The sequence below is a fragment of the Hippocampus bargibanti genome, linkage group LG02, assembly GCF_051943395.1.
Source record: "Hippocampus bargibanti isolate YZ-2025 linkage group LG02, ASM5194339v1, whole genome shotgun sequence".
In the NCBI taxonomy this organism is placed as follows: Eukaryota; Metazoa; Chordata; class Actinopteri; order Syngnathiformes; family Syngnathidae; genus Hippocampus; species Hippocampus bargibanti.
In genome coordinates, this window is record NC_142735.1 from 14,526,721 (window position 1) to 14,553,301 (window position 26,581).

Consider the following 26,581-nt stretch of genomic DNA (forward strand, 5'->3'; position numbering starts at 1 on the left):
TATACCGCTAAGATTAGCCGGTTTCCATGCCTGTCGTATCATTTTATTTTGTTGTATTCATCCGCCAGTCCATAAAAATATTGTCTGACATTAAACCAGTCCGTGGCACAAAAAAAGTTTGGGGACCACTGCCCTACAGTACCATATAGACATGGTTGTTTGATGTGCAATACTGAGCAGTGGCCAGTGGGTGTTGAATGGTCGAGCGCTGCTCATGTGGCCGCTAGGTGGTAGCTCTGTACAAGGATTTTCTCCTCCCGGGTCGTCGAAACAACAAATTGAACTACGGAGCAAGCGGGCGAGAGAACGTCCGAAACCGCCTCTGACCGCGACTTTTAAACTTTTTTTTAACTAAATTAAGTGTGAGATTTGCCCAGAGGCTTGTCGGCGTAATACAAGTTAGAAATCATCTGGGAGTATCATATCTCAGCAAGGTAAGTTAGCTGTAAAATGGCGGAAAGCTATATGGAACTTAGTTGATTTGTATTTTGCTAGCCGCTTGCTAGCGAGGCTAGTTGAGCCTAGAGCGCGGATGTCTGCCTCAACCAAGTCGCCTCGCTAGCTCCGCCGTGAGAGGCTAGCTGCACCCTGGTTGGTAGCGACCGAACGCACACGTTTATCAAAATGACGTAAAATAGAACGGTCAAAAAACAACGTATTTTGTTGGTTCGGTGGACTTGGTTGTACTTGACAATAATTGTAAACAATGTTTGTTGCTTATGCAATACGGTACTGAAACTCCCGAGGCAAGATGGAGGACGCAAGGACGTGATGTTTTTTTAGGGAACATTAGCACGTATTGTTAGCATGGTTGACTATTCCTGGTTGATCTTGCTCGTGATTGTTGTCTTAATTGTCAACGTTTATGGTATTAAAGCTGAACCTGGGATAAGAGTCGTTTATAAAACGGCCATTGGATACGGCTTCCTCTCGCCAGTTTCTTCTCACACATATTAGCATGTGATGGCACCGTCGAGCTTGCCTTGTTGTGTTATAATGGTCGTTCTCAGATAGCGGCAACAGCGATGACCCACTCCCAAAATCAAAATCATACTTTACGCTGAGCTATAGTGCATTTGTTTGTGCATATCCACTCTTGTAGTCTCCGAAATTCACGGTTGCTAGCGCCGCTAGCACCACCCGCGCACCGGTGTCAATTTTGACAGGAACCGACGAAGAGCGTGGTCGCGTCGGCTCCGTTGGAGGGAACTGGGGCATTTGCGCGGTGCTGCTTTGACTCTGGAACTCCTCACTTTTGAGCTTTTCGGTTCTTTGCTCGCGAAGATCTTCGCCCCAGCTTCATTGTGTCAAGTTTATGAGATTCCTTGAACGATTTGGCGCCACTTTTTTCAGTCAACACCCATTGAATCCCGTCATCTTGTCATCACCGAATATTGACTCAGTAACTCGCGAAATTCCAGATGTCATTAAATGTCAAAAAATAATGGTTTAAGCAAACAGTGCCATGTTGCATTACCAATAAATCACCTATGTAGAGTTGTGATTGATATTGTGGTTTATGTTAGCTGCATTAAATGCTACATATTGGAAGCAGCGATAGGCCTCCTCTTGTATTATCTCTCGTTTGTTAATTCGTTTATTAATCGGCCCTAGTACCTTAATGACAGACCATTCACTGTATGTTGTAGGATGCACGATGTTATTTATGAGCATTGGGGAAAGTGTTATTATATCGTTTATTGTGCAATTGGTACGTCGGTGGTTGCCTTTATAAAGTTACTCTCTCGAAATCCATGCATGTATGTGCCCACTTTTCCATACAATACAGTAAAGGAGTAGTTGTGGCCTGCTGTATCTTGTTGATGTTGGTAACGTATTCTGATTGGTTGAAATGCGCGAGGGGGGGCAAAACACGTCTATATATGGTTAGTGAGGAAGATACTCCAATAGTTGAAAATCAAGGGGGAAAAAGGAACCAATGCTCTGAGTGCTGAGGGCCACAAGAGCATCTGTACCGCCCACCGTTACCATGTGAAGCAAGAAAAATCTGTTTTCATCAGTTTGTTTGCCTGAGTGCTACTTCTCTTCTTTTATATCTTTAGATTTCATGCGAGCTTCTGAGTTGTATTTTCTGAGTGTTAAAATCCAGTAATAAAGTGGATGTTATCCAGAAGATGTTAGAGAAATGATAGCAGCACCAGAAATACCAACAGACTTCCCCTACACTCAGTAAGTACCCCTTGTCATTTTTGGCTTTCTTACTTTGCTTTTTATATGCCCAAATGTTCACATGATCATTTACCTTTCTATTCCTAGGGATACAGACACACAATTTTCTTCAGACACAGACTTTTCAGAAGATCCAGATGGGAGGACTTCAAATTCAGCCAAAGGAAAGGTATGTTAAGCTGTATAGGTTTCCTACTCCTGTAACTAACAGTTTTAAAAGAAACGTAAAAAAGTGACAAATGTTAGTCTTTAAATGACAATTTTGTGGTAATAGAATCACACATATATGACAATGATTAACGTCATACAAATTTTGTTGATTAAATGTATTGGGCCACACATTGCACTCTGGGAACTGAGTCTCGACATCATATGACACACCTGTGCAGTGTAGCTGTATTCTATTCATCTACGGCACAAAAACGCAAGGGGGCTGGGGGGAGCTCTATATTGGTCGCACAAGATTTGGCATTGTCAAAATAAGTCAGCCTCATGAAAAACTTTTCCATGGCTTATATTCAATTTAAATGGATTGGCTTTACCCTCCTTTGGAACGAGCATCAATGCCCGAAGAGGGTCAACGCCACAAAGCATTTCAGAAAAGGCAACTGTTGGTGTCTGGACTTGTTAACTTACATGGGTGCCTAAACATTTTGGATCGTAGGTCGTCTTTTCAATCCACCAACCTCCCACAATCGACCCGTTACAACGCATGCACATGCTTGCATGCCATGATGAGTGACAGTGTAACACTGAGGCATGCGACTCACTTTTGCAGCCTGTTAACTATCAGAGCTTACACATATTGTTTTAAAATGCTTCCCTTTGCCCTCAAAACTCCTGTTCTTTGGCCGTCCGTGCCCTCAGTGGATTGTCCACAAAATAAACTCTGAAGGAGAATAATGATAACAATAAAAGCACAAAATATATGATCATAAACTGCAATTGCTGATTGCTGAATTCTCATAATTTACGGTGAGTCAGATTACGTGCCACTGTACGTTAAAGATGTACTTGATTTATTTAATTTTATTGTTTAAGACCTCTACAACTACTTGCGACAAACTTGGAACCAGTCTGCGATCTACATGTCGATCGCAATCGATGAAATGGGCATCCCCTTATTATAATTTTACTTGCTGTAATATTCATTTATATATTTATTTATTTGCGCGTTTACGGCGTAACAGAGCGTCAAGATATTGGATTGGATTGGATTGGATATGCCTTTATTAGTCTCACAGTGGAGAAATTTACATTTCACAGCAGCAAATATGACATCACATCCGATTTCTTCAAGGTTACGTGTGTGACATCCAGTATTCAGGTAGAGAAACTGCAATTATAAAATTGAACGTTACTGAAAGTACTTATAATCACTCTACAACAGGGTGTCACACTCATTTTTTTGCCGTGGCCCACATTTTAGTTATGGTTTCCTCTCGAGGGTCGTTATGAATTTGGGGAAGCCGTCAGAATGTTTAATCCCCTCCACATATTAGACAAAGGGCGCACTACAAATTAATCAATACATGGTTTTCAGATTTGAAGTAAAAAATAATGATTGTTCTTGTCGTTTATGTGCGACAATTTGAAATTTTGTTTCGGATTTTAGTAACCATCATGGAATTTCACAAGTTTGATTTGCTTTGGTGGGCCAAATAAAATTATGTGGCAGACCAGGTTTGTCCCCCGGGCCCTGACTTTGACACCTGAGCTCTACAAAGTTGTATTTTACTTATCAATCCATTTTCTGAGCTTTTTCTCCTCACGAGGGTTCGTGGGCATACTCGAGCCTTTCCCAGCTCTAGATAGGGTATACCCTGAAATATTGGTCAGCCAATCTCGGCCGAGCCACACATGGACAAACAACTGTTCAAACTCACGGTCACACCAATGGACAATTTAGAGTGCCCACTCAACCTACCATGCATGTTTTTGGAATGTGGGCGAAACCAGAATATCTGGAGAAAAGTCACGTCGGCACGGGGTGGGCCGGAGCCGGATACAAAACCAAGACCTCTGCACTTTGAGGCAGGCATCCTAACCTAAATCGATTATACTTATCCTTGTATATGAGTATGGCATGAATGATCAAATCATTAATTTCATATTCATACTAATGCAGTAGTGGCTGCAGGAAAGCATTTTATTTAATGCCTTTCAGCCCAAATGAAATGTCATTCTGTTTGATAATTTGGTTTAATTGTTACTGGAATGCAAATCTCTATACAAGCATGACGAATAATTATAGGGCATTTTCAAACTGCTAAATTTAGATGAGGAAAATACGGCCCTTATTTTCGGACACGGTACTGACTTAAGTTACTAGTTACGGAATCATATTTTGTTTTTACATTTTAATCAATCGTTGAACAGACAATTGTAAGAAAGCATGTTTCATGTTTCCCTTGCTTTCTTTCAGGGTGGAAAGAAGGGGAAGAAAACAGCAGGAGACAAAAGCAAGGGGGCAAAAGGGGCAGGGCGGATAAATGGCCATCACCAAGAGAATGGCATGGAAAACATGATGCTGTTTGAGGTGGTGAAGATAGGGCGCAGTGCAATGCAGGTGGGATAGATTCTATCACAAACATCTATGTGGTCATATTAAGAAAATCCAACACTTATCTCGTTTCTTTTGACATATGTGTTGCCCTTGACAGTCGGTTGTTGATGAGTGGATCGAGTCTTACAAACACGACAGAGATGTTGCGCTGCTTGATCTCATCAACTTTTTCATCCAGTGCTCAGGGTGTAAAGGTATATTCTTAAATGTTCTCGTAATTCACCCAGTTAATTGACCAGTTAATTTTGCTTTTTTTAATAGTTTTACTGACCTCATGTCACCATTGATAATTCTTTTTTTCTGACTCGATCAGGTGTTGTTAGTGGAGAGATGTTCCGCAACATGCAGAACTCAGAAATTATCAGACGAATGACAGAGGAATTTGATGAGGTAATTCAATATGAGCCTTTTCTGTTTAATTTCGGTTGTGTTAATGTTTGAGATTTTCTTCGAATCGTTGCTTTTTGCACATATTTCATGGCACCTGGAGTAGCAGCTCTTACTAATAAACCTTCTCTTTTCCTCTGTAGGACAGTGGAGATTACCCTCTTACTATAGCGGGGCCGCTGTGGAAGAAGTTCAAGTCAAGTTTTTGTGAATTCATTTCAGTCCTTGTGCGGCAGTGTCAATACAGTATCATCTATGATGAATATATGATGGACACAGTTATCTCCCTCCTCACCGGATTATCAGACTCTCAAGTCAGAGCCTTCAGACACACATCTACACTGGCAGGTAAAATATTTGCTGTTTTCACCCCAATAATCGAGGTGACCTGTGAGGGGCAGTATTGTATTTTCCAGATTATAAACCACTACCTTTTTCCCTCGATTTGAACCTCGAGGCTTCTAATTTGACACGGTTTGTTTATGAATTTTCATTGGCGAGTTTCAAGCCGTCACTAATTTTTATCCAAAGGCTCGTCACATTTGACCAGAAAAAAAACATGTCACATTGGATGAATGCAACTGTCTAGAATCTGCCTTTATTCTGATTTATTCATCATCCATTAATAAAGAGTACCTAATGTATGTGCAAATTAGTTTTCACGGCTAAATGTAACTGTTGCGGCCTTTAATCAGACATGTTTTTTAGTCCGGAAACTATAATAATTGATTTATGAAAATCACTTGTGTCGTTGTATCTTTCTTTACAGCAATGAAGCTGATGACAGCCCTGGTGAATGTAGCTCTAAACTTGAGCATTAACATGGACAACACTCAACGACAATATGAGGCAGAGAGGAATAAGATGGTGGCCAAAAGGGCCAATGACAGACTGGAGCTCCTCTTGCAGAAACGTAAAGAGGTATGGTCACTTTCATTTACACCAGCCTAATTTTGGAAAACGGGAGTTCATTTTCAATTATAATTTAATTTGGGAATCAAAAAGGGGCACGGATGACCAGCCAAATGCTAGAATATTTTCACTGGACAGCGCATAGCAACATCAATATGTCATTTGATGCATGCTAGAAATTGTTGTCATTTGAATTTCTGAAATTGTTTGCCAAATAGATGGATGTTTGTATTTGTAGTTTTTTTTAGATAGAAAGCGCAGCGATCAATATGTGTTCTGGGTTAGAGTTGAGAATTCTGCAGCATGTTTTATATAATCGCTTAATTTTGCGACAGAATTCATGCCTTCCTGTTTTAGAGTTGCAACCGTTAATTTGGTGGTCGAAACATTTATATTCACACCTAGTTTTATTCAACAAACATCTACTGTTAACTGGGTTATGTCACAGCAGGTCCCACCTGCCTCCCATCTGCTTACCACAGCCTAGTGGATTTTTTTAGCTGCCACAATATGATAGTGCACTTTTGATAAATGATAAGGACAGTGGTCACTGAAGTAACTGACAACAATACCACATCATTCTACTACATTTTTTAGAAAATATCCTTTGGACAGCTTAGTAAAAGACAGTTCAGGTACATCCGGGTAACATCCGGTGCTAGTGCAAATGGCTGCCGCTGCTCACCCGCACAAAAAAATCCTGTGACTCTAAAGTGTCCTTGAGAGTTTTGAAAGGCGCTTAGAAATTAAATGTATTATTATTATTATTATATATATATTTTTTTAATGTATACTAAGAAAGTGTTACCCTAGTGCCGCAGAATTCCTGCATCATTATGTGTCTTCAGCACCCACACTATCATCCCCATTTTTCAGAGTAATTTACTGGAAACTGTGTTTCCATTTCAGCTCCAAGAAAACCAGGATGAGATTGAAAACATGATGAATGCAATATTTAAAGGAGTCTTTGTACATCGTTATCGGTACGGAATCCCCCCGCCCCAGCTTTGTAAGACAGTTGTTGTATTGTCTTTCAACTAATAATTACAATGTTTCACCAGTGATTCAATAGCAGAGATCAGAGCAATCTGTATAGAAGAGATTGGAGTTTGGATGAAGCTCTACAGCGACGCCTTCCTTAACGACAGTTATCTAAAGTATGTGGGGTGGACCATGCACGATAAGGTGGGTTAGCTAAGAAATTTACTTTAGCTTCAAAATTTTCGACAGCATATTCTTTCTTTTGCTGCAGCAAAAGAAAGAATATGCTGCACTAGCTATCTTTTGTTTTAGTTAAATCAAATATCTTTTTTTGGGGGGGCTCGTACCTGGGATACCTGTGTAAAAATCAATTTTAAAATAAAAATCTTTACCAATACCCAATGTTCTTCCAAATGTAAAAAGCATGGTACAGGTAGCCCACACTACTGTCCCCAACCTGGATTGAACCTGAACAGTTCAGTACAAATTTGCTGCACACAGCATTAGGTTGTGAATTAAAACATGGCTGAATTTTTTCTCCCCCCCTACCCCTAGCAAGGTGAGGTGCGACTCAAGTGTTTGACAGCTCTACAGGGTCTGTACTACAATAGAGAGCTTAATGCAAGGCTGGAACTCTTCACCAGTCGCTTTAAGGTCAGTGCCACCTGCTGGACAGCTTCAACACTACAATTACACCACTTAGTGCCGATACATCTTTAACAAGCTCAGTGGTCATTGATGTGTATGACACAACTAACAATGTCTTATTTTTTTTCCTCAATTGCTTCATTTGTACTGAAAAAACATGTTAAAATTTCTTCCCTTTGAATTTTTTCCCTTCAGGACCGCATTGTCTCCATGACCTTGGATAAGGAGTATGACGTTGCAGTACAAGCAATTAAGTTGCTCACTTTAGTTTTGAAGTGAGTTCTACGTGGTCATCTCACACTTGGAACCGCATTTAACATGTATTAATGGAAAAAAATCTTCTTGTTGGAAACCCTTTGTACACAAGCACACAAAGTATTACATCCAGGACAAGGGGGTAACTTCTAACAATTTTGTTTGTACCTTTTACTTACACGCCTCTTTTTTGTTTTTGTGTCTGCAGTAGTACAGATGAGGTTTTGACCCCTGAGGATTGCGAGAGTGTCTATCATCTGGTCTACTCAGCACACAGGCCGGTTGCTGTTGCAGCAGGAGAATTCCTCTACAAAAAGTACGTCGGATTGGATTGGATTGGATTTGCCTTTATTAGTCTCACAGTGAGAATTTACATTTCACTGCAGCAAAGTTATGAAAGGAATGAAAGTAGAAAAACAAAATACATGAGCTGCTGGAAAGGCAGCCACTCTCGCGGCGCCGTCTTGAAGTCAAAAGAAAAAAAAAATGTCAGATGTGACCTAAATAGAATTGAGCGTTTCACCGACAAACTGACGTTCTACACTTTCTTTAAACTCTCCTCAGGTTTTGTGGCTTACCCACAAGGATAACCAGAATTTATCTTATTTTGTATGCTGCGTTAACATATGGGACTCGTAACTTTCTTCCAATAACTGAATTTGGGTCTCTGTAAAGTTTAAAGCGCTTAGTGTTCTGTAACAGTGCTGTTATTTGCCAATTTTGACAAAGGTGGCAATGTTTTAAAAGTACAAGCAAGAAGTAGAGTTTACACTTGTGGATTCTTTATTTTGAATGTAATTTGTGTATCACAGCCCTTGACATGACGATACAAACAAAAACAATGTGGCAGGTTCACTGTGTGTGCAACGAAAGAATGTATAAAATTAAAACATCCTCATCAGCCACCTTTCTGCATGCTACTTTTTGCAAGACCCTTGTTGCTTCTATGCGTGATTACATTTAATGGCCAAATAGAGGACGTTTTGGGAATGAGTTGCCAAATTACTCTGTTTTAAAAGATTGTTTAGCCAGAGGGAACCAGAGGAGGAAGGCGCCCCTAAAAGGAGAGGCAGACAAAGTCCAAACGCCAACCTCATCAAGACCACTGTCTTCTTCTTCCTGGAGAGTGAGGTACACTCATTTTCATTCAGTCTTCATTGATTGCATACAAACTATCAAGTTACAAAGCTATGCTGTATGATTGTTTGTAGCTCCATGAACATGCAGCCTACTTGGTGGACTCTCTCTGGGATTGTGGTCCGGAATTACTGAAGGACTGGGATTGTACCATCAGTTTACTATTAGATGACCCATTTGCAGGAGAGGAAGGTATGATGAAAACCCCATCATGTGTCACTGACAAGTAGCTGGATTAACCAGGACTTTTTTTCTTCTTGACTTCTAGCTCTGACAGATAGACAAGAGACCGCTTTGATTGAAATCATGCTCTGCACTGTGCGCCAGGCTGCTGAATGTCACCCCCCTGTGGGAAGAGGCACGGGGAAGCGTGTAAGTTGCATTTCTGGGATTGTCCTTTTTTTTATTTTTTATATCGAACGTAATAAGTTTTAGAGCCTACAACGAAGTTTTCACTCCACAAAATTTATGAAGCAATAAATGTTCAACGCACTTTCAGGGTTTATCAGCATAATGTAAATAAATGGATAAAGAAACAAATACATATATACATAAATAAATAATTAAAAACAAATAATCATTTTCCAGTCCAATAAAAAAAATAATAATAATAATTACTGTGCGGTTCTAGACCATATTAGTCGCTAGTGTATTTTTTCTATAATCATGAATTCTGACAGCATAAAGATATTTGACTTGGTTTCAGGTGATGACGGCGAAAGAAAAGAAGACTCAGCTTGATGACAGAACCAGACTGACAGAGCTCTTTGCTGTGGCTTTGCCCCCTCTACTGGCCAAGGTACGTCATGACGTTCATACTTCGTCTTGAGCAAATAGCTTCATTTAATGTTTGCCCAACAGTATGCTGTGGATGCGGAGAAGGTGACCAACTTGTTGCAGCTCCCTCAGTTCTTTGACCTTGAAATTTACACCACAGGACGTTTGGAAAAGGTCAGCCAAATGTTCTTTTTAGATTATATTGATTGAATTCTAACCTGAGTAATACACCCCCCAAGCATGCCATACATGCCGAGCGCCGGCCGAACAAGTGGATGGTTATATGCCTAAATGTTCTGTATTGTGTTATGTTGTGATATATGATATGATATTATATTATGCACATCATTACATATTATCCAGAGCTTCCCTGCGCACACATCACATTTCCTTGATATTTACTTTCTCCGCCAGTCACCTAAAATGTTTATACCTTACTTGATCTACATACTTCATTTTTTTGCAGTTTGGTGTTTTTATGGGATTCCTAATTGAATTTATTTTCCGTAGTTTCCGGTGTAAATAAGGCGCACCAGGGTATAAGGCGCACCCCCAATGAATGGTGTATTTTCAAACTTGGCACAAACTAAGGCACACTTTCAATGAATTATAACAGTTTTTCAAATATAATGTATAAATATATAAACATTTTCCAAATATCAGGCACACCACATTATAAGGCGCTACAATAGAGGCTGGTACGCATGACTTCTTCTATAGGGAAGCGGGAAATGGAGTCGTGGCTGCTGACACTAGTTGCGAGACCTGTTGCGGCTCAATATTATTTCACATATAAGGCACACCTACACCTGCATATTAGGCGCAGGGTCATCTTTTGAAGAAAATCAAGGGTTTTCTGTGCACCTTATACACCGGAAAATACGATATATTATTGTGTTATAAGGTTACCTTGAATAGTCAAAAACACCTCCAAATATATTTCTGTTGGAATGTATGAATATTAATATTTAATTTGTGCACATTTTCAATCCTACATTTTTGACTTTGTTGACTGTGTTATCTGTTTACCGCAGCACCTCGAAGCCCTGCTCCGCCAAATCAAGGAAATTGTGGAGAAGCACACAGACACTGAAGTTTTGGAGACATGCTCTAAGACGTACCATGCCCTCTGCAATGAAGAGTTCACAATATTTAACAGGGTCGACATTGCCCGCTCCCAGCTGCTGGATGAGCTGGTGGACAAGTTCAACAGGCTATTGGAGGATTTTCTACAAGAGGTATGAGTCAAAGTCGACTTTCTGTTAGCCCTCTTGCTGATAACCATACTTGATTATCATCTCTCTTTTTAAAATGTTGAAGAAAATGTCTTTATTTTAGTGTTTTTTTACCCCCTTTTACGTGTTCATTTAAGTAATTATTGAATGCTAATTAATGAGTCACTTATCCCATGCCACCCAAAATGCTGCTGTCCATGCAGAATTGTTTACCTTGTGTGCTTTTGGAATCATTTTAGGTCAGGGTGTGCTGATACCACTTTATTCAGGGCAAATACGAGAGGAAGTACTTTGACAACTAATCAGTACCGAGCACCGATATTTGACACTTTGTGCCATTACATCTTGCAATTGTGAAGAATTGGTTTCATTTCAATCAGAAATTGTTTGGAAAACACAAAACATTTATTTTTCCTGGACCGTTGCACCATTTTTACTCAAATGTAACCCTTTTTAGACTAAGAAATTTTCGCATAATATTATGAAACTCGCCCATGCATTGGTTTTGCCAAGCCTGTCAGAAGTATTATTCATTGAATTAAATTTCTCTTTCCAGGGTGAAGATACTGATGAAGACGATGCTTATCAGGTGTTGTCAACTCTAAAACGGATCACAGCTTTTCACAAGTATGAATTTCTTCTCATGTATGTCTATGATGTATTTGTGTGTGAAGTGTCTGCTTCTAACTAAATTATTTTTATGACTTGCAGTGCACACGATCTCTCTGGATGGGATCTGTTCACCAGCAACTTTAAGTTGCTCAATACAGGGATAGAGAATGGCGATATGCCCGAGCAGGTTATTGAAAAACACCTTCCGATTAAATGATTGAGAGCACCGACGGTCATGTTCTCAAAGTTAAGACCACTCTTATCAATATTTGCAATTTTAATGTTAATCTCCTTTTTTGAGCAGATAGTCACCCATTCTCTGCAGTGCACCCACTATGTTATCCTGTGGCAGCTGGCCAAGTTGTCTGAAGGCAGCTCCCGAAAGGTGGGGGCCGACTTGCCCAACTTCAGTGTACTTCTGTGAAGCGTGGCTTTACCGTTCAAATCACTGTCTGACCTTTCCAGGAGGACATGGTTACCTTGAGGAAACAGATGAGGGCCTTCTGTCTAATGTGTCAACGATACCTCACAAATGTCAATACAGCTGTCAAAGAACAGGTAAAAAGTACTTTCTACATCAGGGGTGTCCAAAGTCGGTCCTCGAGGGCCGCCGTCCTGCCTGTTTTCCAGCTCTACCAGGAGCAACGCACCTGATTCAAATCATCAGGACCATTTTGATGCTGCTTCAGAGCTGGCTGATGAGCTGATCATTTGAATCAGGTGTGTTGCTCCTGGGAGAGCTGGAAAACAGGCAGGACAGCGGCCCTCGAGGACCGACTTTGGACACCCCTGTTCTACATAATTAATGAGACATTCTGTTAGTCATTGTTATAATTTAGGAATCCTCCTGTATTGTTATGCAGCATAGTGTATAGGTCATTCCTATTTGTGTCCTTTTTTCCCATGACAGGCATTCACCATCCTTTGTGACCTCCTGCTCATCTTCAGCCATCAAATGGTGGCTGGGGGCAGAGAACACCTGGAGCCCTTGGTTTATTCTCCCGAGGACTCGCTTCAGTCTGAACTGCTTTCCTTCATCCTAAATCATGTTTTTATAGACCAAGATGATGACACCAATAGCACAGGTACAAGCAAATATGCATCCACGACTCTGATGGGTGTGTTGAGAACTAGGGTTGGTCATTGTTTGAATATGTATGATTTCAGTTCACTGCTGTGCATACGTGCCATAGTTCCAATGACAAGCAAAAGCTTACCGATCAGCTTGTATGGCCAGATCTCTTGATCTTTAAAATGTCTTATGCAGAATAGTACGGGACATTTTCAAGTTCCCGACTTGGAGAAAGTAACATGAATGCGCCATGTTGTAGCATAATAATCACTGTAGCATAAGTGATTCTGTCGTCACTTTGTGTCCCTCATGGTCTGAGTTGGGGTTTACTATAAAGCTAACCAGACGCAAAAAAAAAGAATAAAAAAATACACACACATTGTGTATTTAAATACAAAACATGCTTTGTTATAAAAATATGGCTCCTCAAGAATGCTTAAGTCAATGTTGTATTTCGTCTGTGTAAGCTCTCAGTCTTACAGGAGTGGTCCATCGATGAGAAGGTTTCTTCAGCCGTCATCTGTACAAAAGTGAAGGTTTCGGACGTTTCGCCTCCTATCCAAGAGGCTTCGTCAGCGAACAGATGACGGCTGAAGAAACCTTCTCATCGATCAATGTTGTATTGAAATTTAAAGTTTGCATCGGACTATTGCTTCAAATAATGAATATTTACACAGAAGCGCTCTGGAAATACGTGAGTGCATTTGAAAAGGCATATTTAGACGAGAGCATATATACACCGCTCCTGCTTTTGAATGTTTGCTTCTTTTGAGTTGTTTTTAGACCAATCAAATCAAAAGTTCAAACGGGCCTTGGCAAAGGTTGAGGCTTCATAGCCTGTAGTTTTTCCATGCCTTTTCATTAGCTGGCAGCAGCCATGGCCGGGGGCATTTTGTTTTAACTTCTGTTTACATCCTATTCTTGTGAAAGTGATATGTATGCGTGCCTTCAAGGAATTTCTAAAAAGAATCAGGGGAAGACCTTATTAGATTTTGAAACGGCCAAGGTCACTCTGACCTCCCTCAGTTTCATCTATTTGCCATTAATTTCTGCAACACACCAAGAGTGGTCATGACATCAGGAACAAATGTGAACTTAGAGTAAAATAAGAAATGATTTTGCTCCAACAGAAAAAAAACGGAATACTAAATTAACTTACAAATTTCTCACAAATTTATTGTATCTGTTTTTTTCTATGCTTGTCTGTGACTGTAAAGTGCCCTTGAGAGCTTTGAAAAGTGCTTAAAAATAACATGTATTATTATTATTATTATTACAAATTGATCATTTTTATTTATATGATTTTACTTCAACCCATATAGATTTACGATGTGTTAACTTGTATTTGAATTTTGCAGGAAAAAATGTTGCCACAAAGACTGATATTTGGGTTATTTTCTGTGTTTAGATGGGCAACAGGACGACGAGGCAGTAAAAATTGAAGCATTACACAAGAGGCGAAACCTCTTGGCTGGCTATTGTAAACTGATCATCTACTGTGTGGTCGAAATGAAAACCGGAGCGGACATTTTCAAACAGTACATGAGGGTTCGTTTGTTTTTTCTAATCACAATTTATTTCACGGTTATTTCTCCACTCCACATTATTCGAAGCAGGGGCAACACATCCATAAACTACCTCTGGAACTAACTTGTGTTCCCCCTTCTTTATTTCTACAGTATTACAATGATTATGGCGACATCATCAAGGAAACAATGAGTAAGACGCGGCAAATTGACAAGATTCAGTGCGCCAAAACCCTCATCATCAGCCTTCAACAGGTCAGTCTTCAGTTTTGCTCAGTTTTCTTGATCCATGCCTTCAGAAGCTTCTAATTACTTGGTGCTATATGGCAATTGTTGATGCAAATGTTTCCTTTCCGTCTCCTTTAGCTTTTCAACGAGATGCTGTCAGAACTGGGTCATGGGTTCGATCGCTCCTCCTCTGCTTTCTGTGGAATCAAGGAGTTGGCCCGTCGATTTTCTCTAACCTTTGGTCTTGACCAAGTGAAAACCAGAGATGCCATTGCCATGCTGCACAAGTACGACATTTTTTCATGTTTGTACACCTTGGACCTTGTTCACCTTGCAAACACTACATCAATATAAGCAATTGACTCAAAAGCTTTGATGTGATATTTAATGCGTTTAAATCAATGAAGCGCTTCGCACTCCTTTTTCCCATCTCAATGTTTCCTTTTTTTCTTGTCCATATTTGCTTGTTTGTTAGGGATGGAATAGAGTTTTCTTTTAAAGATCCAAGTCCCCAGGGCGAAGGAGGCCCTCCCCTCAACTTGGCTTTCTTAGACATCCTCAGCGAGTTCTCCTCTAAACTGATGAGGCAAGACAAGAGGACTGTGTAAGTTGGTCTGCGAAGTGGGAAGCTCAGTGCAACGGGTGTTTGTGACAAAAAAAACGACTTCATTCGTTGGTCAAAACTTGACTTCTTTGGAGTTTTTTCCTTTTTTTGGTGGCAGTGTGTGTTTGTATAATCCCTGTCACTTTTGCATTCCTCCACAGGCACATGTATTTGGAGCGTTTTATGACGTTCCAGATGGCACTGCAAAGAGAGGACTGCTGGCTCCCCCTCATTTCATACAGGAATTCCCTACAGGCTGGCGGTGATGACGACACAATGTCAGTGATGAGTGGCTACTCCAGCAGAGGCTCCTCCATTCGATCGAAAAAGACCAAGGCTCCTGCTATTACAACTGGAACCTCTGCGGCAAAGCGAAAGCTGCCAGAAGGTGGGGCGCATATAGCACATCTGATTTCTCTGCATTGTTTCACACTCGGAACAAGTGTGACTTTTCTGTCCCACTACCACCTATAAACAACCACGTTAGCCATGAGAGTGGCATGGATTAATGTGTGGATGCAATAAGGCAGTTGAAGCCCAGGAAAGCCAGAATGACTTCCAACATTTTCAATGCTTTCCAAGCATCTTGGCTCTCGCAGTTGAGTTGGTGGGCAAAGGGATAAAACAGCAGATGGTAAAAGCCTTCTAATGACCACAACTTCCACATGATTTCATCACCAACAAAGAAATAAAATTCAGTAGTAGATCACCCAAGGTGGTGAATGTAGTGGAGTTTGAATGAAGTTGCTGTCATCACAGGAATTTTGATTGAATTGTTGACAAAAACCAAAAGCCATCTGTGCAAAGTGAAGTCTATGAAACTCGGATGGAACTGGTGTTCATGTTTCATTTGTGTCTTCTCCTTTCCTTTCAGAGGAAAGCAGCAGCAGTGAGGTGTGGCCGCAAGGCATTCAAACCCCAGTCATGTTGCCTTCGCCCCACCTCACCTCCACTGCCATGCGAGACCCTAAACGGGGTCGTGATGACAGCTATATGGGTGTCTACGCCCTCCCTCATGACCAGCCGCCGCCCCACCAACACCCTCAACAACACCACCAACAGGCATCTCAGCATCATCAGACCCCCATGGATTACAAGTATGGAAATCTACACATTTCACTGTCTGCTACATGAGTGCCATGGAAAATATTTGAATATTAACTCCACTTGGATTGAAGTCCATCTGTATTTCTTTTTAGTTGTGACTATTTCTTGACCACTCCCATACAAAAGAAAACACTATGATTAATTTGGGGCCGTTAAGCTTTTGTCCTGATTTTATTTATTTAAACGAGGAGCATTTAGGCTGTCGTGCAGGTTCACCCTGTGTTTTGTGCTGTACTTGTCATTTCTTAACATTCCACTAAGTTTCAGTTTCAGCACTTGCATGGCTCCTTTGAGCCATCTGTTTACTTTAACGAGTGTTAGTTTGGACCAAGACTCATTCTTCAGTTAAGTGCTTGTCGTGTGAGTGGAATTTGAGTTTGAGTGTGACTCTCGACAGCCTACCAGGTGGTCTAATGGTGACAGTGATTGATGGTTTTATGTTTTAATTGCTGGCCAGTGAGACAACAAAACAATATTTCTAGCACGTTGGTAAACAGTAATGGCTAATTAATGTAACTTGTCTAGTTCCCAGGTGACGTGGATGCTTGCCCAGAGACAACAAGAAGAGGCTCGTCAGCAGCAAGAAAGAGCAATGAACTACGCCAAGCTCAGGACCAATCTGCAGCATGCTATGTAAGGTATTCACACAGTGGCATTGAGGTGATAAAATGTCTGGAACAAACAAAAAAAGAAACAAACCCTTCTTTAAAAATTCCATATTGATACATTCACACAGACGTCGTGGCACTGGCCTCATGGAGGAAGATGAAGAACCGATTGTGGAAGATGTGATGATGTCATCTGAGGGTCGTATGGATGACCTGAATGAAGGCATGGACTTTGATACAATGGACATTGACCTGGTGAGAGGCATTTCCCATTCATCATTTATTCCACGCTCCTAATTTATGAGTAGAAAGTTTATATTGAGCTACAAATTTTGCATCTGCATTGCGCTTTTGTAAATCTGAATATTAAAGTTGCCGCAATGTCATCATTGTCGAGGTTAAAAGCAACATATCTGCATCAAAAACCTGATTGCTTCAGCAGAACATAGCAATATAAACTATATAGACCATGATAAACTACTGATCCAGTAAGAATAAAATGACTGGCCAGATCTCGTTCTTCGTCATTGCTGTTATGATGAACAAAAACACAGTATATCGAGTACTTTTTTTAAAGCAATATTATGAGTTTTTATATAGTAGCGTGAGCTCTTTTACCTAACCACAATATTGTGATAATTATTCTCAATGGTATCATAATAAGACATTTGAATATTACATATCCATAATTTCTAATGGTACTTTTGAAAGGAGTAGGTAGAGAAAACAATTGCATCAAGTAGTCACTCAAGCTTTTCGGGTCTTAATTGTTGTTTTATTTCTAGACTTTGTTGATTTGTAGTGCTATCAAACGGCGCCTGCAACAGACTTTCCAGGTCACTGCAATAGTGGGGATTGGGCAATCTCAATATAGTTTTTTTCCCCCTGTGGTTGAATTTATTCTCATGTGCTCTTAAATTTTAATGTTGCATTTTACCACTCAAATCTGAGGATCCAAAAACGTATAGTTGCCCACTTTCCTTTGGCACCTGTTTTCCCAAACATAACCATTCAATTAATAGTGTCACCACTCCTTCCCACAGACATCTTTCTTTGACCCAGACGTGAGGTTTACACAAATCCTCAGAGCTCTTGTTGACTTAGAGGATCCAGTCAGTCAAAGAAGACTTATATGTTTGGCCTACAACAACTATTACAGACCATCTTGTGCTGATTTTTCAATGCCGTTTCCAAATGCACAAGGAAAAGAACTGTAATCATCAAAAGCTTGGTTTTGGCTGCATGTGAAAGGGCGTCTGTGTCTTGTTTAATGAAACATTGTGTTGACAGTGCATTGCGACATCATGACCAATTTAGTTGACAGTTTACACCCGCTCCACAAAATCATGCATGATGAGTATAAAACCAGAACTAAATGTAATCGAAAACATGTGTCTCAACTGCATACCAAATGTCAAGTTGATTTCACAAGCACTTACAGTAAGCCATTCCACCGATTTCTTATATTAAAATAGATAAACTGACCTGAGCGACCTCTATGGTATTAATTTAAACCCCTCTTCTCTCGAGTCACTTTTCAACATACTTTCCTCCTCTCGTCTAGCCCCCATCTAAAAATCGACGTGAGAGGTCTGAGCTGAAGCCGGACTACTTTGACCCTGCCTCTATCATGGATGAATCGGTAAGACCAAGTTTCTGCTTACGTGTTTGCTGTTTCGCATGTTAACAACTAAATGTCCACCCGCTCAAACGCAAAACTTAGCTGTGTCATCCACACTTCACTGAAGTTGCTGACATGAAGCTTATGACCCGTCTCTGTACGAGTTCAGCCATCTGAGCTGTGTGCACCGTAGCCAAATTCCTTTCACCTCAGCCTTGAAATCAAGGTCAGACAGCAGACGCTGAGCCCTGAACAATGTTCATGAATGTCTTAAGTCCACTTCAAATCGATTCATCACTCGCATTTCTCATAAACGTATCGCGTTTGATAATTGTTGAGAAAAATGTGCCACAAATTACCGTATTTTCCGGTCTGTAAGGCTCACCCAAAAGCCTACATATTATTAAAAAGATGACCCGATGCCTTCTGCGCCTTAAATGTGAAGTAATATTGAGCCACGACAGGTCTCGCAACTACTGTCAGCAGCCACTGACTACCCCCCCCCCCCCCCAGAAGAAGTTGTGTGTAACCTCAGCCTCTACTGTAGCACCTTATAATGTGGTGTGCCTTATATTTGGAAAACCTTTATATCTTTTTATATTATATTTGGATAAGTTTTTTCGTTGAAGGTGCGCCTTATACTCCGGTGCACTTTATACACCGGAAAATTAGATGAGATTAGCATTTATTAGTCTCACAGTGGAGTATGTGTATCTGTCAGCCTTTCTTAAATTTTGGACGCGTCATCCGAATGAAGATTTTTTTTTTCCTTCTAGGTCCTGGGAGTGTCTATGTTTTAAACTAATATCCAAATTATGTCGAAGCTGGGATACGAGAAGAGGAGCTTTGTATTTAAAGAGAATTTTAGATGCGAAAACAGGTGTGTTTTCTGTAAGAAAAAAAACAAAAATAAAAAAAAATGTTTTGGCTTGTACTTCATGTGGACCAATGATGACCCACACTCAGTGTTGCTTGCTCAGAGAGGACTTCAAATATATACTTTTATAATCTTGGTTAAGATCTTCCTGTTCCAAAATAGTCAAACGGGCCACTTCCATACCTATCAAGGACGATATATGTCTGAAGAAAAACCCTTCAGAGCGTTTTTCCTCTTTTTTTTTTCTTTCATTTCTCTCCCAGCGCAGATGGATTGGTGTGTTTTAACTTAAGAACCTTTTTTTTTTTTTTTTTTTTTTTTTGGTCTCACACTTTTTACCTTTGTAGTAAGTTACCGGGTGTGATGTAGTAATTTATGAACAGACTGTAGTAGCTTGCCTGTACCGTGTTAGCCAAGTGGATGGAGGTCTTTTTGTTTTTGTACTTTCATTGCCCTCCTCTCTTAAGTTCATTTTCCCGCATTGAGGTCCTGATAACCACTGGTGGTTAAGATTGTGAAAAGTCATGTAGAATCCGTCTCAACCCTTGTTTATGCTGTGAAGCGTCCCACAGTCCAGTAGTACGTAAGTCTTGGCGCTTACCCCAAGATTTGGACCACTCCTTTACCGGCATCTGCTAAGAGAACTGTTCCCTTGAACAACAAGTAGCCTGGTCCAATGAAATAGTTTTTGTTTTGTTTTCTTTCCAATCTAACAGCATCATGTCAAAATGGGTATCTCTACATTTTAAATAAAACACAAAAAATAATGAATGAATTGGTGCTGATTTTTATATATGTGCTTTGTTTTTCTTATTTTCAACCTTCAGTCACAAATGAAAGAAGTGTGTAATAAACTGAAAAATTGAACACATGTAAGTCCATGCAGCGAGAATGATTTTTAGATTTGTATTTTTTACATTTTGATTTTCTTTTCTTCCTTTTGTCTTGATAATGTCTTCGGGTTTTTACCTTCTTTCCTAATGTGTAAATTAGTTTGGATAAAACGAATGAAATTCAGCTTTAAGAGTTTCTCCGCTCGAGTCCTGTCACGAAAACACTTCAGAGACTCCTCTTTCAGAAATTACTGAACGCAAGCTATTCAGCAGTGATGTGGCAGCTAGACAAAGTGTAGATTTTGACTTCTATTTGTCACACATGACTTCTAATGAACTGTTTTGTCTACTGAGTTTGTTTTTTGTAGTCATTCCATGCTAAAGCCTTAAACATGCTTCTTCTCTCACGCTAATCTTCCATGTCAGCAGATTGCTCATGTTTAAAGGGTGGATAATTGGCTTCTTAGAACATGAAACATGAGGTGGTCCAATGTATCAATGTGATCAAGTAGATGAGCAGTCGATGTGTGTTTTGCCTAATTAATTTATGTAAGTAAAAAGAAAATTCTTTTAAGGAAAAAGTACAGTTTATTATTTGTTGCTTACCACTACATTGGTATTAATCCTTATTAGATATTGTGTATATATTCAACATTTTTTTTTGGCTCTTTTGTGTTCTGCACTCTTGCCCTACACCCTGAGTTGTATACTATTCTCCCATCATCTTTCAGTCACTCTGTTTTCTGATTTGTACTTGTCTGGAGACAGTAACTTTTGAATAAAAATCAACACACAATTTCAACTGTGATAGATATCTACTCCATTTACTTCCCCATTCCTTCAAGATACGAACCACAAATAATAGGCTGTTCATAAAAGATCTTTTTTAATATATTTATACACCCACGCCAAATCCCGATCAACATTCTCATCACGTATTAATTTCGAACTTGGAATAGACCAGTCATGAGTAATGTGGTATTCTATTCGTACTGATCGCCATTGAACATTAAAAATGAGAAAAGTCATAAACGATTATTTTAGTACACTATCCTGTCAGTTTAATTTACAAGATACTCATTGACCCAATAAAAAAAAGCGCAATCTCAAAATTTGACCAGAAGGTAAAATATGTTGGACTTGGCAGTGAAGAGTGAATGAATGATCGACCCCTCGTCCCAACACCCCGTTGAAGTTCACTTTGTAAACACCAGGGGGAAATGTAGACCACCTTGTAGTTACCCGAGGTCACTGAAATTCAACTGAAGTCCCATTTTCGCAAAAGACATCACTCGGTATTTTAAAATTTTCAGTTGTTCCACCCCAGACACAACATTAATCTGTTATGATAGACAGTGTGCTATTTACTCGACCCCTATTGTGGTTGTCTTTTGTTGTATTTTCTGTACCATGCTGAGGGGTTTTATACTTTGGTCGTCTTTTTAGCTGAGAATAAGGAAACTAAAAACATGCTACATTGACATTATCTACCAAGAATAAACTGTAAGCACAATAATAAAAACAAACATCACTTACTAAGCATGAACAAGTTATCTATATACAGTGTCTACATATTTATATGCATAGATCATTGTTGTGTGCAGTGTTTGTAGAAGTTTACATTTAATCCAATGAAAAATCATTGACAGAAATATGTCTTATTCGGCAAGTGCTGAATTATTGACAATGATAAGTAATGATGAATGAACAGTGGCTAATTTTTAATCTTGACATTCTGTAAGAGTCTCTTTTCACCATCTACAATCAGAATCATGTACAGATAAAAAGTGTCATCTTCATCACTTTGTTATAGGCATTTTTTTTGTAATTGGGAAACCAGTTCTGCAAACAGCTAAAATTGTCAAGCCGGTTTTCTAAAAGCCGAAAGCCTACTTTTGCCATGTTGCTAATGCAATAAACCACGCTTCACTTTCCCTTACTTGATCCTACAACATTTAATGTGTATGTGTTGGGTTGAGTTGTAACATGGCTGCAGACCTAAATCTGAGCCTCTTGAGTAGCTTCCATTTACTCCTGATAACCCCTGGCCCTCTGCAGGCCTATCAGTACAGGCTACGTTAAGACCTCAAGAGGGTCAAGGAGGACTGGCATACATGTTTCACAAACATGAATTAACAGAGGAAAAGTCATCAGATTAAAACGGTCCTTTATGAAAATGCAAAATGCATATGGTGGACATTAAACACAACCTCTCATTTCATGTACAGTACTTGGGACGGGGGGTCAACTCTTAAGGGCATCAGAACACACAGTCTGAGACTAACAAGTGTCTCCATGAAAGTAAACCCAGAACATGTTGAATTCAGTGAATAAATCATTAATGAGAGTGTCAGTTGTAATCTGCTGGCCAAGGCAAAACAGCTGATCCTGGAAAATCATTCACCAGCTCCATATTACAATTTGGTAACACACCTAAACACAACTAATTGCACTTCAAAAGTGTGTCATGGACAATCAGATGTTTCTATCCTCTGTATTTTTACACGTAGACTTTTTGTTTTTACGATGATTATTATTATAAATGTATATTTGCGCTGACATTGAGTCGGGATTTGATGCCTGCCACTGCCTGACCTGAACATTGATAAAAATGTGATGGTTTCTCCAGGTGGAAAAACTATGCCAAACAAATCAAAGATGTGACACTCTGAAATTTGTTGGAAATGTCTTTCTTTGTTACAGTTGAGTGGCGCACGCTTGTCTGTGCACTCAGCAGTTGTGCTCACCACCGCTCACCAACACTATACCAGGAAATAAACAATGCGCAATCTTTTGTCCACTCTGACCACCGATTCCAGCGGTCCTGATATAGACAATTTTGACTTTATGAGTGGGCCGTTCAGTGCATTGGGTAGAGGCACATGTTGACAATCAAGCTAGCACCCATTTATCGGATACTTGAAGAATGATTACCTTTGGTGTTGTATTTTTTTATTGTTGGAAGTGTGTCAGATCTGCTCAGAAAACATTAAACAAAATCATTCACCACAATAAAAATGACAGTGTATTTAGTAACGATAATGTGAAATTTAACTCTTTTCATTCACAATTAGTTAGCCTCTTTTGTTTTTTTCTTAACTGCTTCTTTTGTTTTTCTTTTCAACTGTCCGGACGGTCAGTGGCAGACCTGGTTAGGGGGAGCATGCGCGCAATTTTCTGTGGAGAGGTCTTTGTGTGTGGGGTGCTGTCTTGGTGATCTCGAGCATGCCACACACAAAAGGAGCAGTAAGAACATCCTTGACTTTGTCCTTATTGTGTGTGGGGCCTCTTGCATAAACAAAAAAGATCCATTCAAAATCCATGCGTGCGTACGTGTGAGTACATGTACCTGTATATGTGTTCTGTACTCTTAAGGGCACCGCCAAAGTGTAACCACCAGACAGCTTCAGGCGCAGCAACCGCAGGCCCTTGACTGCAATGAGACTGTAAAATATGTGTTGAGCAAATAAAGTGAAGGAATGTGTTTTGGATTAGGAGGAGGAAGCAGTGTTAATGCGACTGTAAAGTGAGTCAAGGATCAATGCCCTCCAATGATGAGACAGGCGGGAACAGGTTACAGATAATGAATCAGAGCGTCGTGGGAACTTCCAAATTGTGTGCCGTTGGCTTGCCGTGAACTGACACGCAGGCGTCAACGCATCTCGAGCTGTGCACGAGTGATAGGCCTATTGACCTTAGAGGACACAAGCGGTAGGATTCGCGCCGGGGCCCGAGATGGTCTGAGTGTGTGGGGGGAATCTGTCATCAGCGGAGCTGCAGGTGGTCCAAAGGTCCAAGCGGGTCATTCGGCCTCGCTGGGCGAGAAAACAAGAGCACTTTTCAGCGGGGACTAGATGGATATTTACCCTGGAATCGGATTCTCTACACAGCTTCTCGCCTCGCGTCACGTTATTGTTGTCAGACCACTTTCCCCTCATCCCACCGGGTCTGAGCTTGAGCGCCGAGGATTATGATGGCTTCTCATGCACAAAGGAGAACCACTACGGTCATTTTACAGTTTTACAGACACCTCTTCCCTCCTCCTTAATCCAACAAAGTTGATTCAAAGGTGACCCGCTGATGACTGAATGTGTTGCCGGGCCAAGCCGCTCTGCTAAATCATGAGTCTCACTAAAATTTGGATGAGTGTCTTATAAGGAGTGATGGCAAAGGACTCCCAGAAACCCTCCCAGAAAACCCCCAGTGATGAACGAGAGTCGGGACACCTCTGCTAATAAGACTCGTCTCTTTAATTGGCTCTACGGTGTGAGTGTGTGTAATGGACCGTGGTGCAGATGTGTGTTCCCGCAATGTCTCTCTGTGCTTGGCCGCACACGTGCCAATGATTATCTTTTCACTTGTGTGTGACTGTGAGCCGGCGATGAGGTAGGCTCGCCTCATTACAACCAGAGCACTTCAATGGCTGGCCAAGATTGATCCCCTTCGGATTCATTCCATCGATTCTCAACTATGGCGTGCGCTAGTAGACAGTGGCAAGGCGATGCCAGAGTGCTGCTGTACCAAGTTTGACTCTGATGATGTTATAAATCCAAGGGAGAGGAAAGACGGTGAGGTACTTTCGAGGTTCAAGCATGTATAACTTCTCTGCAGAGGAGGCCGAGGCTGGCGTGGAATTAGCCCGAGCCAAAGACAAGACGAGAGAGTGCAGGCACAGTAAAGGGAGAGCTGGTCCTTGTTAGCACACAATTCATCTGTCTCGTGAGGTCACGGTTCATGCAGGCCTGAGGGGGCAGCGTGTGACCCCTCACCTTTCACCCATAACCCCCATCCCAGCACCTGGACCTGAGGTATTTCCTCCTAACATTTACTTGTAACATTTTGTCTCAAAAAACACATTTGTGACCCAGGGGCATTTTTGGGCCTCATATTCGCTTTGAACTGGTAAGTAACACTCTGCAGTCTCACACGACAACATGAGAGCGGGTACTGGTTTTCACTCCGAGACTGGAGGGAGGGAAAGGAACAGCAGCGCTCAGAGTGGGGCTGCGATAAAGAGGTCACAATGAAAGATGTTGCTCGATTGAGAGCGAGCGCAAAATCAACCTCCCCCTAAAATAGTTTGCAGGCTTGTTCATTTGTCATCTGTGTCGTGTGTGTCACGTGTGAGCAAAGTGGCCCTTGATCACCGAGCAGGAATCGGCAAACTTCTGTGATCTCGCAAACTGGGTTAACAATGTCAAAACTCTGGCCAAGGGCACTGGTGGCATTTTGGTGACACAACATCAAGTGAAAGAAGTCTTTTTTTTTTGCATGGCACAGCTTGTCGCAAGAGTGGTTCGCACATCTGCCTTCTAGTTCTGAGGGTTTGGGCTAGAATCTTAACTCTGCCCTTTTTGTGTGGTGTTGGCATGCTCCATTTCACTGTTTACGCGCATCGCTGAAAACATCTGAAAATTCCTTCCTTGTTACTGATTTTCTTTTTTCAAATCAACAGTTTCCAGGGGTCTTGACTGAACGTCAAGAGGCTTTCATCAAATTGATCATATTTTTTGTCATGCGTCACTTGGCTTATTTTATTGAATGATCGGTCACATCCCTCATTCTGCCACACGTAACTATGGGGCAGTGGTGGATCCCGATTTTATTCCTTTGACAATCACCAGTCAGCATCTCACTGCTTTCTTCCATTGCACTTGCAGAGGCAGAGTTTCTTCCACTTGAAAACATTCTCAGTATTTGAATTTATTGAGGGCGGCCGCCAGTACTAGCACTTCTTTACCAAATAACAACATGTGAACCAGTGTAGGACTTGCAGCTCTGCTGATTTGATTATACTGGATTACCTTACGCTCATAGAAAGAGCTCCCTTTGCTATTCCACCGAATAATCACTAATGGAAGCAGCATTTAATAGCCACGCTTCTTAACTCATTCCCTGCCATTCACACTTTTATTCGGGAATTGAAAATATGACAGCGCGCCATTCCCAAATTTGTTCGGGTTTTGTTTTTTCATGCTTGGGTGCCGATGAAGTGCTGGCCATGGCCTTTGGCAATGGTTTTTTTCTTTTCCACAAGAGGGCACCATTTCCCTTTTTTCCATGTTAGCGCTTTGTTCCAGCTTCAGCCGTTGTTAACGTGCTATATTAACCAATATGTACGTATTGCATTGTATTTTGCACAGCCGCCCTCACTTCAAGCTCATATAACTCCAGACCCATATCATTTAGGAATTAACTCTTTTTTTCTGATGAAAGAAGAGAGTCTAAGGTTTCTAACGGGCTATTGAATGTTTATGTAGTCCTAAAATTCAATATTATGTGGGTCCTGGAATTCAAGAGACAATGACAAAAACCTTGACGCTGGAGTGGACACATTTTGCACGTCTGGCAGTGAATGAGTTAATCACACCAACCGGTCAATGAACAAGCAACTAACGTCCGTAT

At 40.7% G+C, this 26,581-nt stretch overlaps 1 protein-coding gene across 1 annotated transcript; it reads left to right on the forward strand.

The window, feature by feature from the left end:
- The first annotated feature begins 257 nt into the window (after window positions 1-257).
- stag2b (STAG2 cohesin complex component b) lies at window positions 258-20,978 on the forward strand. Its single transcript, XM_088989554.1, has 34 exons — window positions 258-434; window positions 2,064-2,190; window positions 2,278-2,359; window positions 4,616-4,759; window positions 4,854-4,950; window positions 5,070-5,146; window positions 5,287-5,491; window positions 5,913-6,064; window positions 6,965-7,038; window positions 7,117-7,240; window positions 7,592-7,690; window positions 7,880-7,959; window positions 8,148-8,255; window positions 8,959-9,070; window positions 9,151-9,268; window positions 9,345-9,448; window positions 9,783-9,875; window positions 9,938-10,027; window positions 10,888-11,091; window positions 11,645-11,715; window positions 11,800-11,887; window positions 12,005-12,085; window positions 12,166-12,258; window positions 12,611-12,785; window positions 14,181-14,320; window positions 14,452-14,553; window positions 14,665-14,813; window positions 15,002-15,130; window positions 15,292-15,518; window positions 16,005-16,227; window positions 16,763-16,870; window positions 16,974-17,100; window positions 18,410-18,487; window positions 19,243-20,978. The coding sequence occupies exons 2-34, from the start codon at window positions 2,147-2,149 to the stop codon at window positions 19,264-19,266; spliced, it is 3,822 nt and encodes a 1,273-aa protein (XP_088845680.1). The 5' UTR covers window positions 258-434; window positions 2,064-2,146; the 3' UTR covers window positions 19,267-20,978.
- The last annotated feature ends 5,603 nt before the right edge of the window (window positions 20,979-26,581 follow it).